General features: G+C 52.0%; 1 protein-coding gene and 1 long non-coding RNA gene across 2 annotated transcripts; one reads left to right on the top strand and one right to left on the bottom strand.

The window, feature by feature from the left end:
• Nucleotides 1–4846: 4846 nt before the first annotated feature.
• Nucleotides 4847–6574, bottom strand: LOC123277164 (uncharacterized). Its single transcript, XR_006513898.2, has 3 exons — nt 6291–6574; nt 5283–5483; nt 4847–5071 (listed from the first exon to the last, which is right to left on the bottom strand). It is a non-coding gene; the product is annotated as an uncharacterized lncRNA (long non-coding RNA).
• On the top strand, nt 5951–14549 carry DUSP15 (dual specificity phosphatase 15). Its single transcript, XM_014845046.3, has 7 exons — nt 5951–6200; nt 6914–6947; nt 8533–8615; nt 10710–10759; nt 11690–11764; nt 12903–13074; nt 13929–14549. Exons 1-7 carry the CDS (start codon nt 6180–6182, stop codon nt 14199–14201), a joined length of 708 nt encoding a protein of 235 aa, XP_014700532.3. The 5' UTR covers nt 5951–6179; the 3' UTR covers nt 14202–14549.
• Nucleotides 14550–16287: the final 1738 nt, after the last annotated feature.

The following is a 16287-nucleotide window of genomic DNA, read 5'->3' as shown; positions in this document are numbered from 1 at the left end:
TCCGCACTGCAGTCAAAGAGCTTTAAAACGCAAACCCGATCGTGTCTCTCCTCTGCGCATAACCTGAAGCGGCAAATTCTTCGCCTTTGCACCCTGTGTTGGCTCTCTGTCCTTCCCTGCCTCACTTTCCTCTGGTATATATATATCTATATACCAACCAGAGCTGATTAGAAACTGATCTAAAAAATTAGAAGCTAACTTAAACAAATTTTGTTTTATAGCAACAAAAATATGTTATGTAGGAATAGATCTAACAAAATATATGCAAGACATTTCATTAAACAACAAATTCTTATTAAGCATCTACTTTATGTCATGCCCCATTCTTGACTCTGAGGCTGCAGCAGTAAACCAAACAAACAAGTATCTGCCCTTGTGGAGTTTATATCCTCACAGAGAAAATTACAAGCCATTATTGAAGGACGTTAAAGGGCCTGAATAGATGGAGAGATATACCATGTACGTGAACAGGAAGACGCAGTATCGTAAAGATGTGTATTTCCCAAATCCAGTCAGGATTTTTGAGAGCCCTTGTCAAACCAAAGCAACAAAGCATGTATGTTGGGTCAAGGAGACATTTCTCTGCCTGTCGATTCCCATTATGATGCAGGGAGAGGCAAATATCAATGAATACAATGGGGATCCTAGAAACAGACACAGATGTGTGTGTGCACATGTATGTTAACTTGATGTACAATAGGGGGACATCATAAATCAGTGGGGCAAGGATGGAGGACTCAGTAAATGACACTGAGAAACTGGCTTTCCACAGGAGTGAAAAACAGATGCCTAATTCAAGTGGTTTGAAGAATAAATACGGCAAACAACTATTTCAGGCTATTAGAAATATATATGTATATATATATAATATTTTTATGATCTCATGATGGGGAAAGGTTTCTTAATAAAGCACAACTCATAAAGGAAAAAATTGATCTGTGACTCTCTTAAAATTTAAACTGTCACGTAACAAAAGGCATTGCATATTCAATTAAAAGACAAGCTGCAGACTAGGAGGAAATATCTGCAACATATTTAACAAAGGACTAGTACACAAAGAACTCCTACAAACCATTAAGAAAAAGACTCCCCCTCCACCTGCAAAAGAAAAAGAAGTGGACTAAAGATATGAATAGAGAACTTCCGGCAGAAGAAACTGAAATAGCCAATCAACAATTGAGATATGTAAATCAAAACAATTACAAGATAGGATTTTAAATCCATCAGTTAGATAAAAATAAAAATATATATCAATGCCAAGTGTTTGTAAGCATGTTGGGAACCTTTATACGCTGCTGGTACCCTCACACTTTGAAAGGCAATTTGGCAACCTCTTGTAAAGTAGAAAAAGCACACACTTTACAAGCCATTGATAGCACTTCTGGACATGTATTCTATAGGCTCTCTGATCACAACTGCACAACCTATGGGCTGCCTTTCACTTTGCAGCTAATGTGCAAGGTGACAACTTTCCCTGAAGAAATTCTCACACTTGTGCATAGGTCATGTGTGTAAGGATGTTCTTTGCAACATTCTTTACAATAGTGGAAAATATTAGAAATGATCTAAATGTCCACTAGTAGAGTGATGGATGAAGAAAATGGGATATACTCTAATAAGAAAATCCTATACAATGATGAAAATGAATGATCCAGATCTTTATCAACATGTAAATATCCCCAAAACCTGTTGAGTCAATAAAAGAAAGTTGTGGAATGATAAATATTTTTTAAAAGTTACAATTTATGTTAGTTATAAACATACATATAAAATGATATTCTGTATACTTAAGGGTATATAGATATTAAAAGTTTAAAAACACAGGGAAAGATACACGCCAAACTCATGATAGTAGTTGCCTCTGGGAATAGAGTAAAGGAAGAAGGGAGAGGAGAGGGAATTTTGACAACTTCAAGTTTATTTGGAATATTTTGTTTTATTTAAAGAACACAGTTGAAGTAAATAAGTCAAAGTATTGTTATCTGGATTTGTTTTTTTGGTTTTGTTTTGTTTTGTTTTTTCTAAATGAAAAACACACAAGCCATAGCAATAAAAAAAAAAAAATCAGTGCTATGACAGGAAGTTTAGGATGCTTTGGGGATGTGTAACAGTGGAGTCTAACCAACTCGAACTGGGGTCAGCAAAGACTTCCTGAGGAAATGGGAGTTAGTCTGGTAAAGGGGATGGGAAGAGCATTCCAGGCAGAAGGAATGGCATGTGCAAAATTGGATGTCAGAGAGTGAAGCATGTTTGAGGAGGTGAACGCAGATCAGTGACCAGGAAAGAGTAGAGAAGAGTTTCTGTTTGTTTCCTTTTTTACAGATATGCAAACAGAGCCCTAGTGAGGGGAATAGAACCCAGGCCTCCTCACTCCCTGTCAGTTGCTTCATGATAATAATAATGCCCGTGATAATAATGATGATGTCCTGTGTGCCAGTCTCTCTACTAGGAACTTTAAATACGTCCTCTCATATCATCTTACTACAGACCTATTGGGGGTTTTTCTTCCCCATTTTACAGACGATGAAACTGAGGCCTATAGAAGTTAAGAAATTTGCTCAAGTTCACAGTGGCAGAAGCCGGATCCCACAAGGCCTTGTGTGCTATTCTGAGCAGGCTGGACTTTTTCCTAAGGGCATTGGTGAACGTATTAGGTTCCTATTGCTGCTGTAATTCCCACAAACGGGGTGACTTAAAACGACGCAAATGTATTCGCTTGCCGTTCTTGAGGTCAGAAGTCTGCAATGGGTCTCACGAGGCTGAAATTAAGGTGTCAGCAGGGCTGGGGTCCTTCTGGAGGCTCCAGGAGAGAATGTTTCTTTGCTTTTCCACCTGCGTTCCTGGCTCATGGCCCCCTTCCACCTTCAAAGTCAGCAATCGTATGTCTCCGACGCCTGCTTCTGTCATCACAGCCCCTCTGACTGACTCTCCAACCTCCCTCTTTCACTTACAAGGACCCTTGTGATTACAGTGGGCCCACCTGAATAATCCTGGATACTCCCCCCAACTCACAGCCAGCTGATTACCAACTTCAGTTCAACGTGTAACCTAATTCCCCCTTCCATGTGATGTAACATCTTCAGGATCTCCAGGAACTAGAGCACGGACCATTTTTGGTGGGGGGACCATAATTCTGCCTACCACGATGAACCACTGAAGGGTTTTAAGTAAGGGAACGACAAGGTGAGACCTGCATCTTAGCATCTTCATATTGCTGGTTTTGTAAAGAAAGTCACTTCATGATTTATTTAAGGCTGATTGGGCTTTGCAACAACTAACACTTTAGAGGTTGAACAGTACATAGATATTAAATGTGTTAAATCTAATAACTACATGTTTCGGGGGTTTTTCAGGATTTTTAACCTGATGGAGCTCTTCTGCACGATTGGACTATTCCCCCAACAACCAAGTATGGGCATAAGGACTATAATAATTGCCCCTTTATGGATGTGGAAACAGACCCTGGTCACTGCCCAGGTTCACAGAGCTGCCAACGCAGAGCCCTGAGGAGGAATTAGTCTTCAGGCTCATTTATATGGATTTCTTTATGCCATCCATGGGGTGGGGCATTCTGGGAAACTCAAGTGGGCCGTCAGCACATCTTGGGTGCAGTTGTTCGTGTATGACTTGGTGCCCCATAAACATTTGTTGAATGGGTGCATAACCCTGCTTTCACTTCTGTGGCACAGACAGTGATTTTCAAGGCAGGAAAACTGGGAATCATCCTAGAATTTCTTCCTTTCCCCCAGCTCCAATCTATTTGCAAATTCTGTCAGCTGCACCACCAAAACATTAACAGACACTGAGTCCATCCCCTTCTTCCCAGCTTCTCGGCTCCCCCTCCGTCCCAGGGCCTGTCATCTCTCACCCGGGCCACCACAGTGACCTCTTCACTGGCCTCGCTGCTTTGCCTCTCTAATCCACACTCCAGGTAGGGGCCAAAGTGATCGACTTCAAATGTAAATCAGATGCCATGGCCTCCCTGGTTGAATTTCTCATTGGCTTTCCATCATACGGAGAAGGAAACCCTAAACCTCTAATCGTGGCCATATGAGGTCCTGCATGCTTGTCTTCTCTTTGGCTTCATTCTCACCACCTCCCCTGGGCTCCCTCCCTCCAGTCCCACTGGCACCTCCCAAATGCCAAGCTTTTCTCACCACAGGGCCCTTGCCCATGCTGTTCCTTCTACTGGAAAACTCTCCACTCCTTAAATAGCTGGGTCTCTCTTATAGGTCAGATATCAGCTGGAATATCACCTATTTGGAGAGGTTCTTCCTGCCTCCCCTTTTGTTCCCTTCACAGAAAATCATGACCATTTGTAAATACTTTGTCTGTTTTCTTATTGCATTTGCCTTCCCTCCTAGACTTGAGATGTCCAATATGAAGCTACCAGCCACACATGGCTGTTAAGCATTTGACACGTGGCTAGTCTGAACTGAGATGTGCTCAAAGTGTAAAATGCGCACTGGATTTTAAAGTCTTCATACAATAAAAAGCATGTAAGATATGTCGATAATTTTTAAATAATGGCTACATGTTGAAGTGATAATATTTTGGATATATTGGGTTAAATAAAAACATTTTTAACCACCTGTTTCTACTTTTTTAATATGGCGACTAGAAAATTTAAAATTACACGTGTGGCTCACACTATATTTCTCTTGGGCTGTGCTGGTCTAGAGTGTTAGCCGATGAAGGGAGGCAGCGTCTCCGCCTTACCCACCTGTGTTCTAGTACCTGCTGTATAGTGGGTGCTTAGCAAGTGTTTATTGAATAATTTGTTTTTTATGAGAACCCTGGGCGCAGAGAGAGCTGAGTCAGGTAGCCCCATGCACGCTGTGAATTTGAGGAAGAAACACGGGACAGTTTTATTTTTCTCCAGTCACTGCATCTCAAACAGATTCTGCCGACTTTCTATCCTGCTCTGTGCCGCCATCGTCTCACAGCCGGGGATGAAGAGGGGCAGGTGATAGCTGGTTCAGCTGCTTCGATCTCAGTCCCCGTGGAGGTGTCTGGTCTCAATTATTTTACACTCTTCACCTTTGGTGCTAGTAGCCAGGAAGGGCTTCACCTCAACACACAGAGACACACAGGATAGCTGGGACCCCAAGGGGACTTGCCCAGGCTCGCCCAGCAGGTCAGAGGGGAATGAGGCCTGGAACCTTGGTCTCCAGACTCACCTTCCAGGACTGTTGCCTCTAACTACATCCTGTTGTAGTCTCCTTTACTCAAGGGACCCAGGTGACACTAACTCTCCCTCAGCTCCCTCTCCTCATATTTACCTCTGCTTTCTTGGGGCCTCTCGGGGCAGTTATGCCTGGTCCCAGCAGAGCTGACCCAGATGGCACCATACTCATAGAGGCCAAAGTGGATGGGAGGATGGATGGATGGATGGATGGGTGGGTGGATGGATGGACCAGTGAAGGATGGGAGGACAGATGGCTGCATGAGCGGCAAAGGAGAATGGTTGGCTGGTAGGATACCTGCTTGGGGGGCGGGGCAGGAGAGGAAATGTACAGAAGGAAGGAATTACCCACTTTTCTCGTCTCAAACAGAACATGAAAATCAGAGGACCCATAGCGGTCAAAGGCCAACCCCCACCACGTTTCTGCTAGAAAACTGAGGCCAGAGGAGCTGGGTGCTTTGCCCCAGGGCCCGCGGGAAGGTCCAGGCAGAGCCGGAACTGAGACCGGAGTCTCCGAGCCCAGGCTGGGGGCTCTTTCCATCCCCCACCCCCGCCCCGCCCGCGCCTGACAGTGCCAGGGTGGGGGGAGCGCCCCCGCCCCCACCTCCGGAGGTGGCGGCCCCACGCGGCCCCAACAAGCTGCCGTTGTCCCGCGGGCCCTGGGCCCGGCACACTGGGGCTTTGTCCAGCCCCCCGCCGCGACCCACGAAGGGGGGGGCCCACATGACCGAGGGGGTAGGAGGAGCCTGCGGCGGCGGTGGCGGCGGCAGCGGCAGCGGCAGCGGCGGCTTCACCATCGTTTCCCTCGCAGGCCGGGGGTCGGCGGGCGGTGGCGGCGGCGGCGGCCGGGCAGGGCTGGGCGGGGCCGCGGACGCCGGGCCCCCTGCTCCCCGCCAGGCTGCAGGCGCCGGGCCTGGGCCATCAGGGCAGCTGTGACCCGAGCGCGCTCCGGGCGGCGAGCTGGGGGTGCGCCCGGACCCCCGCCCCCGGGATCATGGGGAATGGCATGACCAAGGTAGGGGGGCGGGGACCGAGCAGCCCGCCCTGGCCGCCCCCGCCCCGGCGCGGCGCCCGCTCCGACCCGGTCGCTCTGCCCGGCTCTGACCTTCTGGCTCCGGCTGAGTCTCTGTATCTCTCTCTGTGTCTCTCTGGGGCTGTCTCGTCTCTCTCTGGCTCCGTATCTCTGTGTCTCTGTCTCCCTGTGCCTCCCTCTCTCTGCTTGTTTCTGTCACTCTGTATTTCTTGCTGTGTCTTCCTGTGGCTCTCTGTCACTCCCACTCTCGCTGAGTCCCTATCTCTGTCTACATGTGTCTCTGTCTCGCTTGTCTCTGACTCCTTGGAGTCTCTCTGCTGCCGTTTCTCTATCCTTTCCCCTCTTCCGGCCTTCCCACTCCTTCCTCCTCTGCATTCCCGGCCACCCCTCCTGGCCAGTCCGCCTCTCCCCTTGCCCCCTCCTCTGTGCTCCTCCTACCTTCCCCCCATAGGTCTCTCTGCCCTCCCTCCTCTCTCCTCTCACCCCTACCCAAGCTGACCTCCCTTGGTGCCCCCCTTCTACCCTCCCCAGACCCCTCTCACAGAGAGTCTGGGCCCGCGGGAGAGAGGAGATTGCTCCCTGACTCCTGAGGTCCAGACACCCTTCATGGGACGGAGAGGGGCTGTGGGACCCCAGCCACTGGGTGGGAGGGTGTGCAGCCCCCGCCCCGCTGAGCCTGGCTCTCTCTCCCGCAGGTTCTTCCTGGACTCTACCTCGGAAACTTCATCGGTGAGCACTGCCCACTCCATCCCCAGGCCATGGCACTCTGCCTGTCCCAGGCCTGTGTCCACCATCCACACTCTGGCCCACGCACCTTGGACACGCTCAGGAATGGGGCTGGGGCCAGGGGAGCAATGCCAAGCTGGGAGGGGGAGAGAGCTCATGAGGACTAAGGGCCACGTGGGCCCTGCAGTGTCCCCAGTGCAAAGGGCTAAGAGCCCTAGCCACTGGGCAAGTCTGCACCTGCTCCGAGCCTCAGCACAAGGCCCACCCACCTCGAAGGGTTCTTCCGGCACTGAGGCTCGGGGTGGGGAGTCTGTTTGGAGGTGTTGCTTCTGGCTGGGAAGCCTCCCCCGCCCCTCCCCCCACCCCGCCACCTCCTCCTCAGAGGTAGAAGTTTCTACCTCAGAAACTTCATTGGTGAGCACTGCCCACTCTGTCCCGAGGCTATGGCCCCGTCCTGTCCCAGGCCTGTGCTAAGAGATGGACTGCTCTGGGGCTTGGCGGACCCGAGGTAGGAAAAGTCACTTCCATCTACGGAGTCAAAGAAAGCTTCAGAGAGGGAGGGGCGTCTGAACCGGGGCAGGGCCTTCCCCATCCCCCACTTCCCCACTGGGCTCAGGTGCTCCTCTCCGGTAAACCCTGGTCCCTTCATCCCTGGGAGCTACCTCAGCAGTCGACGCCGCTTGATTTCTCAGTATTTGGCTCAGTAAAGTTGGAATCCTCTTTAAGTGTGTAGCCCCATGAGGACAGGGGCCAGGAAGTTGACCCTATACCTCCGTGCCAGTCAAGGCCGCACATGGTAACACTCAGTGAATGTGCTGAATGAGGAAGTGGACGTATGGAGATAGAGGGGATGTGTGTCATCTACTCTGACAGTGAAAGGTCTGCAGATGGAGATCCAGCCCCTAGAGATGACCACTGATGGCAACGGGCAGTATATCCCTGGGTCAGCTTCACAGATCTTTGCGGATACAGATAGAATATTTAAAACAAAAATGGAAACCTCTTCTGCATGCTGTTCGGTAACCTGTTTCCTATTTAATAATATATTGTGACATCCTTGCACCTCAGCACATAAGAGAACATTTTAGTGGCTGCACAGTGTTCAAGTATGAATCTATCATTATTTGTCCAATCCCTTTTTGATGGACATTTAGAGTGTTCCCATTTTTAACTGTTTCTGAGGTGTTTACTGTTACAAGCAGTGCTGCAGAGAACATCGTCCACTACACACAGCTTTCTCTGTGAGCGAACCCTTCTGTAGACCAGATTCCTAGAAGTAGAATTGCCGGGTCAAGGATATGCCAGGAAAGCGTGTTTGCAATGGAAAGAACAGAATGGGCAAGGCCAGGGAGATGTTGAGCTGTTACTTGTGGGCGCCCCGGTGGCAAGACTGAAGCCTAGGGGTGTGGTGGGACCTGTCATGCCAGAGCAGGAGGTGATGAAAGAGTGGGGAGCTGGCGGAGGATGGGCCAAGGTGGAGAGAGAAAGGTGAGGAGGAGAGCTGGGCAGCGAGCTCCCGCCTCACTTGGCCGTCAGGAACATGTCAGTCACACCTGCGGGATTGGCTTAAGCATCCTGTTTCTTTCAGATGCCAAAGACCCGGATCAGCTGGGCCGGAATAAGATCACACACATCATCTCCATCCATGAGTCACCCCAGCCTCTGCTGCAGGTAGTCCTTCCCCCCATGCCAGGGCTGCGCATAGGTGGGGAGGGGGCTTCAGACCCCCACAGCACTCCTTTATCAAGTACCTGTCATGTGCCAGGTCCTATACTGCCTTCCTGACCCATACAAACTCCTTCAATTAAAAACTGGCCTGTTTTACGTTATCATCCCTATTTGATCCCTATTTGGCAACTGAGGCCCAGAGAGGTAACGTTTAACTTGCCTAAGGTCAGGAAGTTAAGGAGCTGGAATTTTAACACAGGCCATCTGGCCCTAGCGGGCTCACACTGAACCATAAAGAGGCCCCCACAAGGGCTTCCCATTGCCCAACTGAATAAATGACTCCAAATGGATGATTCTGGGCTGTGTGTCTTGCTGTGTGACCTAGGGCTTGTGACTTCACCTCTCTGGGCCTCCGCTCCCTCTGCCTCCAGAGGGGCAGCCCCCAGGGGGCTATTGTGAGGATGCAAAGGGGCTGCAGGTAGGGAAGATGCTTTTCACACTGTAAAGCCTGGCCCCTGCTGGAAGAGTTGGTGCTGGTATTGTTGAGTCCTGGAAAAGAGGGAGTGAGGGGGTTATGACTCAGAGGAGGAACGTAGGAAATCCAGACCTCATGTACTGGAGTCAGGAGGCCCACGTTCACAGCTTCACTACTTATTCTCTCTGTAACCTTGGGCACAGGACTTCACCTTTCTGAGCCTCAGTTGCCTGATCTGTAAAGGGGAATTTTATAACAGTACCAACCTCACTGAGTTGTTGAGAGTCACATATTAGGTACTCAATAAATTACAGCTGCTATAATAACAAAGTTAATCATATTCTTATCCCTTAAACAGAGCGCCTTCCTCCTTATCTGTTAGAGTTTGTGTCACTTGATGAAAGGAAAGAACTGTGGGACAGGCTCTGGAGATCTGAGATCCAGAACAGGTTCTGTCACAGATTTGCTGTGTGACCTTGGACAGGGTCCTTCCCCTCTCTGGGCCTTAGTTTCCCCGTGAGTCAGATTTGAGTGTCTCTATGAACCACCTCCAATAATCTGTGATTCTCAGTGTGTTTCAAAGAAGAAATTTCCAGATCAATGGAGTCTGATTTTGCTGCCCAGGGCAGGCTCGTTCTGGAGTATTTGGAGTACGCAGTCATGCCTACTCCAGATTGCATGGGGAAGGTTGTCAAGTTATGAGTGTATTTACTAATGAAATGACTGCTTGCAAAACGAGTCCCTGCTCTAACAGGCCTGCCCTCTGCTCACAAGCACTCGCCCTCCTCATCCCCATCCATCAGTGAAATTACCAGTCAGTTTGATAATGCCCTGCAAACCCAAGGCCAAATGTGTTGCAAAGTGAAATTGCAAACCTTGCAAAAGATGCAGGATTGCGTGCCCTTGGGCAGTGAGTGAGAGAAGGGCTGGAGTCACACAAAGCCATTAACCAATGAGGACCTGGCCGGGGGTCCCTTAGCCACTGGATGGGGGGGGGGGGGGCCGGGACAGACACTGGAAAAGAGCCCTTTGAATATCAAAGGATTAAGAGAGGTCCTTGAGAAAAGTGATTCTTGGGGCAGTGGGCAGAAATCCTCTTGATTCTCTTGTGTGACAGTTAAGCATAAAGTGAAGGATGTTGTAGAAAGTTTGTTGGAGAAATTACTGACAATTCATTCCTTGATTATTTTAATAATTAGCGTATAGTTTTATAACCACAATTCATGAACTCTAAACTTATGTTCATAGTTTTTGTTTCTTTTCAAGATGATAAAAGCTGCTTTGCCCTTCTTACAGTATGATCATTTGGAGGGGAGCCACTTTAAGTGGCCCTTTCCCGGCTATTAAATAAAAGGTCCCTGGATCCTTTTTATCAAGTCCTCGTGCTCAAGTCACCTATGGGTTTAGGATTCCATCCCCTCAGAAGATTCTGGAACCACAGATGGTCAGAGCTGGGAGACACTAGGAGATGGTGTCTACTGTCTTGGGACAGAGAGGATGACAGTGGTCCGGAGAGGGGCAGGAACTGGCGTTGGGTCATGAGGTGCTTGGGCAGCCCAGGCTTGGGTAAGGGGGTACAGGCAAGGGTCCCCCCACTGCCCATGCGTGTTTTTTATTTTCAGGACATAACATACCTTCGCATCCCGGTGGCCGACACCCCTGAGGTACCCATGTAAGTTCCCCTAGACGGACTGACAGATGGACAGACAGCTACTTCCTATGGTGGCGGTAGGGAGAGTGGGAGGTGGTCGGAGGGAGGACAAAGAGGACTCTGTCCTAAGATCCCAGCACAGGTGGTCACCCAGACCCAGGTCTGACGCGGTCTCAGTCATGCCCTTGCCTATGCCCCTGGCCAAGAGTCTTAACCTCCCAGAATTAATGGAGAACAGATCTGATGCCCCAAAGGATTTGAAAGGGTTAGGCTCAGCCTGTTCCTGGCCTTGGAGTTGAGACATCTGGGTTCTTGCCAGGCTTTGCCATTTACTTGCTGTGTGACCTTGGAAAAATCGCTTCCCCTCCCCGAGAGGGAAATAGGGGTGCGATCAGCATCAAGGAGGCTTTCAAAGATCAGATAGCACAGACGGAGAGTCGCAGACAGGGCCTGGAGTGTAATGGGGGCTCAGAAAGCAGGACTTTTGTTCATGTTATTAGCAGCAGTCCCTCTCAGCCTGGGAAGGACCCAGACAAGACACTCCTGCCCCTTGGGAGTCTTGCTCCTGGCCTCGTGCTGACCACCATTGTCCCCAGGTGCTCTGATTGCAGAGCCCAGAGGAGTGGGACTCCTGTGTCTCCTCCCTCCCATTTCCTTCAAAGGTCAAGATAAACCACCCATGAAAATAGAATCCACAGGGCCCGCTGGAGAGGTGCTCCTGCCTGTGGTAGGATTTGCCATTATTGGACCTCCTACTGCCTGAAACGCCCCCTTATTGCTTTACACACACCCCCTCCTCGTGGGATAGTACAGGCCCCTGCTCACTGTATGTGCTAGCTGACCGGAGGACCCCGGGGCGCTTTGTCTCTTGCCATCCCATAAATGGGGAAGGGGGCAACTCCTAGGAGACCTGCCCCCCAGCGCTGCCCACCCTCTTGCTTTCTTCTCCAGCAAGAAGCACTTCAAAGAATGTATCAACTTCATCCACTGTTGCCGCCTCAGTGGGGGGAACTGCCTTGTGCACTGGTGAGTTAAGAGGGGCCTGGGGGGAGAGGAAGGAAGTCCCGAACACACACTCATCCTCTGGGGAAGGAGGAGCCTGTGACAGATCTTCTGCAGCCCATCACAATGCCTGACAGTCCACCATTCGTCTGACAGAGGCCGATCAGGGGCTCAGATCAGGGCCCTATCCCTTCCCCGCCGTGTGGCCATGGCCATGGCTGTTTCTCCCTGAGATTCCATTTCCTCATCTGTAGAATGGGGAGAAGAATGCTGACCTGACAGGCTATTGGCAGGACTAGGTGAAGTCACGCAGGTAGACCAGCACCCTCCAATAGTCCTCTCCTCCCCTCCAGGCCTTTGAGGCGATAGTGCAGGGTGGTGGGGAACCCCAGGCTGGGAGGCAGGACCCCTGACTCTTCCCAGGGGCCCCTGGCCCAGTTGATGTCATTCATTCCGTAACTTCTCACTGAGAACCCAGCCTATGCCCGGCTCAGGGCGGCTCTGCTGGAGCCCCAGCCATACACTCAGCTCCCTCCTGCCTCGTCTCTCCCCCTCTCTCCCTCTTTCCCTTGCTCCAGCTGCACTGGCCGTCTCCCTGTTCTTCACATCCACCAGGCTCCCACCTTATATCTTCCTACCTGCAGCGCAGAATCCCCATCTTTCAGGACTCAGCTTGATGTCACTTCCTTGGGAACCCCTTCCCTCATCCTCCCCATCCCTGCCCTCCTGCCGCTAGATTAATACCTCTTCCTGTACCATCTCCTAGGCCTGACTCATCTTCAAAGCAGTTAGCACCACCTGAAATTGTTTCCCTGGTTAGTGTCTGTCTCCCCTACCACCCTGGAAGCCCCGGAATGGCAGAGACCATGTCTGTTTTATTCCCCCCTCTATCCCCAGTATCTGAAAAATAACAGATGATCAAGAAATGTTTGTTGAGTGAATGCATGAAATGATGTTTCACTCAGGCCTTTAATGTGGGAGAATGCTTGGGGGATTCTCCAGGCAGAGGGAACAGCATGGGTAAAGGCCTGGAGGTGGAAAGACAGGTCCTGGCAGGTTCCTTGTGGTTGGAGCTCAAGAGGCAAGAGGTGGGGATGGGGTGCTTGGCGGGCACAGAGGAGATTGGGCCTTACCTGAAGCCCGGGGGTGGGGGGCCTCCCAGCTTTGCAGGCATCTCGCGCAGCACCACCATCGTGACGGCGTATGTGATGACGGTGACAGGGCTCGGCTGGCGGGACGTGCTTGAAGCCATCAAGGCCACTCGGCCCATCGCCAACCCCAACCCAGGCTTTAGGCAGCAGCTTGAAGAGTTTGGCTGGGGCAATTCCGGGAAGGTAGGGGCTGGGGCGGGGCTGGGGTGGGGTGGGAAACTCTTCGCCCACTTGAGCCGAGCACCGACTGGACAGAATTCGGCCAGTGCTTCAGACTTGGCGGCAGATTTTTCTGGGGTCTCGAACTCGTGGCCCTTGAGCTAATCTAGGTGTATTTGTTTGGCCAGCCAGGTGTTTTCTTTTTTAATTTAGAATTTGAATGCCTTTGAGCTAGACCAGGTCCCAGCACTGCCTGTTCTACAAGCCTGGAACCTGAAGGCATTTGAGTTTGGCTCCTCTGGGGAGACCGTCCATCCCCGAGTCCCCGGAGGCCAAAGCAGTTCCGTCTCTTATGCCCGCTGGGCAAACGGCACAGGGAAATGTCAGGAACTGAGGCCTCCCTGGGAAAAAGGGATGAGAGGGAGAGACAGACACAGAGAGAGAGAGAGAGAGAGAGAGAGAGGGAGAAGCAACAAGTTCAGGAAGGCTGTCCTCAGGGGGCGGGCTGGTACCCAGACGCCTATCTGCAAGGCTGCCTTAGGAAGGAGGCAGGCGAGGAGGAGGCCCTGCCTGAGTGGAGTTGCTGCGGAGGGAGGGTATAAGGTGGTCCTCACTGTGCAGGTGGGGGTCACTTTAGCAGGTCTGGAAGATGGAGTGTTAAAGGGGAAGGGGATTCAGGGAGAGAGAGGGGACTCATAGGGGAGGCGGGCTCAATGAAGGGGATGGAAACTCAGGAGGGAGGCTAAGGATGCTTAGGAATGGGAGGGGCTTAGCGAGGTGTGGTAAGCTCACAGAAGAGCGGAGGCTGTGAGGATTGGGGACCGGACCGGCCGGCAACCTGGCACCGACCCCCGCCCCGCCTTACGTCCCCACGCCAGCTTCGCCGACAGCTGGAGGAGCGCTTCGGAGAGAGCCCTTTCCGCGACGAGGAGGAGGTGCGTGCGCTGCTGCCGCTGTGCAAACGCTGCCGGCAGGGCTCTGCCAGCTCGGCCGCCTCCCCCGCGCCGCACTCTGCGGCCTCCGAGGGGACCCTGCAGCGCCTGGTGCCGCGGTCGCCCCGGGAAGCCCACCGGCCGCTGCCGCTGCTGGCGCGCGTCAAGCAGACTTTCTCTTGCCTCCCGCGGTGTCTGTCCCGCAAAGGCGGCAAGTGAGGAGCCCGCCCCGTCGTGGCGCCCCTCTTCCTCCCGACTGGTCCCCATCGGGGGCTGTCTGGGCCTCCCAAGGCCTCCAGGACGGGCCCAGAGCCTGTGGGAGTCCCGCGGCGGCCTGATCCCTGCCCCTGCCCCCATGCCCGCCTTGCTTGTCTGCGTCTGCAGTCAGTGTGTCCTCCGTCTGTGCGTCTCTGCGTCTGGGCCGGCCTGCTGCAGCCACCTGGTGCCTTAGTCCTTGGGCTGGGGGAGGGGGCACCCAGGCCTCCACCCTTCAAGGCGGCAGGAGTGGGAGTGGGTAGGTGGGTGGGGGTTGGATGGGCCTAGAGGATATTAAAGAGACACAGAAGCTGCCTGTCTGAGCGCCTCCCAGTCATTCAGCAGAGGCGGGGCAGCAGGACTGCCAGGGGCCGGGAGCCTGCAGGAAACCAGGACGGGAGGGGGTCTGCCTGCCTCCCTGAACTGCAGTCTGCAGGGCTGAATTCTGAGACTTTACCCTCTTCCCTGACCCCACCTCCATCTCTCCCCAGCCCTGGTCTCCTGAAGAGACCCCTCAGTCCCCCCTTCTCTCTGAACCCCCACCCCCCATCTCTGAGCCCCTCTCGTCCTCCCTGATGCCGCGTTCTCCCCTCCAGCTCCTTCCCCTTTCCTATTGACAAATACTAGCTAGTGAGGTAACTAGTGCCTCCCTGACACCTGACCTTTTACACACATGAGTGCACCTAATCCTCGAGAGGAAACTGAGGTTCAGAGAGGTCAGGGACCTTGCCTGAAGACACACAGATGAAGTAGGGGAGACTAGATTTGAACCTAGGCAGTCTGAGTCCCATGATGGTTGTTAAGAAGCAGCTCCTTCTGGTCTTGGAGATTACTGGCAAGGAGGATCCCCTGCCAGCTAGTGGGAATGACCCTTCCCATCCAGAGTTTAAAGGCCAGGGCAGCCACTGAGGAGGGAGGGCCTCAAGGCAGCCCTAGAAAGCAGCAGACTACTCCAAGAATGAAGGGAGGTCATTGGAGCAGACTTTTCCTAAACTGAAATGAACCTGAAGTTGACAGGGGCCTGAACTAGCTATAATCTAATAGCTAGCTGTCTGGGGTTCTTAGTATGCACCAAGCACGTGTTCAGGGCTGGGGGGGGGGGGGGGATGGCATCGGGGGTGGGGGGAGGATGGATGAAAGAACCTTCACCTGCTGCCCAGCCCCCTACTCTGAATTCACTCAACAGATGTTCGTTGAGCACCTACTGTGTGCCAGGCATTGTGCTGGGCCCTGGGGATACAGTTGCCTACATTCTGGTAGGAAAGACACCAGACAAAGAGATAAACAAAAAAATGTCAGGTAATGAGGGAGTGAACCATTTTGCTCTCTCAGGGGAGCATTCCAGGCAGAGGGGACAGTAAGTGAAAAGTCCCTGAGGTAAGATTGTGCATAAAGAGCAAGGTGGCCAGACTCACCAGTGGTCCTCCTGGCTGGTCAGCAGTGCCACCACCATCCACTGGATTTAAAACACCTTTCTATTTCTGCTGGTGTCCCCCCTATTTAAAAGCCTCCGCGGCCCCATTGTCGATAGGACAAAACAGAGCACCTTGCTCTGATGTTCCAGGTCCTTCTCACTTCTCCCCTCCTTCTCTCATTACTTTTACCACATTCTGACTCAGCAACGACAACGATAATAGCACACATTTACTGAGCGCTCACTAGGGGCCAGGCAATATGCTAAACACTGTCCTTGCATCTCATTTAATCCTCAAGCAACCCGATGAGGGGGGCGTTGCTGACAGACCAGGAAACGGAGGTGGTGCCGAAGGTCATCAGCTGAGGGTGGGGGGGGAGGACTGGGATTTGATTCTTGGCCATCTGGCTGTGGACCCCATCCTCTTAATTGCTACACTCTGTCACCTAGAAAAAGGAAGAGATTGTCTGACACACTCAGGACTCCTGCTCAGATACAATTAGGACTCGTATGTAATCATATGAAATGCTTTGTGCCCCATCGGAGGCCTGCAGGCCTGAGTCTGCATCCCGACTGTCACTGTAGACGTGTCAGAACTGAGTGGCTGCTGGCACGTGAGGACAGAGGGTGGGAGCA

This window comes from Equus asinus, chromosome 15 (genome assembly GCF_041296235.1).
Source record: "Equus asinus isolate D_3611 breed Donkey chromosome 15, EquAss-T2T_v2, whole genome shotgun sequence".
NCBI classification, from domain to species: domain Eukaryota; kingdom Metazoa; phylum Chordata; class Mammalia; order Perissodactyla; family Equidae; genus Equus; species Equus asinus.
Note: the sequence above shows the minus strand (reverse complement) of the source record. Positions and strands in the feature narration are given on the sequence as shown.

Coding starts and splice junctions, on each gene's coding strand:
- DUSP15 (XM_014845046.3), top strand. CDS start 6,180: ATGGGGAATGGCATGACCAAG. Junction 11,765..12,902: donor GGGAACTGCCTTGTGCACTG/GTGAGTTAAGAG, acceptor GGGGCCTCCCAG/CTTTGCAGGCATCTCGCGCA. Junction 13,075..13,928: donor GCTGGGGCAATTCCGGGAAG/GTAGGGGCTGGG, acceptor TCCCCACGCCAG/CTTCGCCGACAGCTGGAGGA.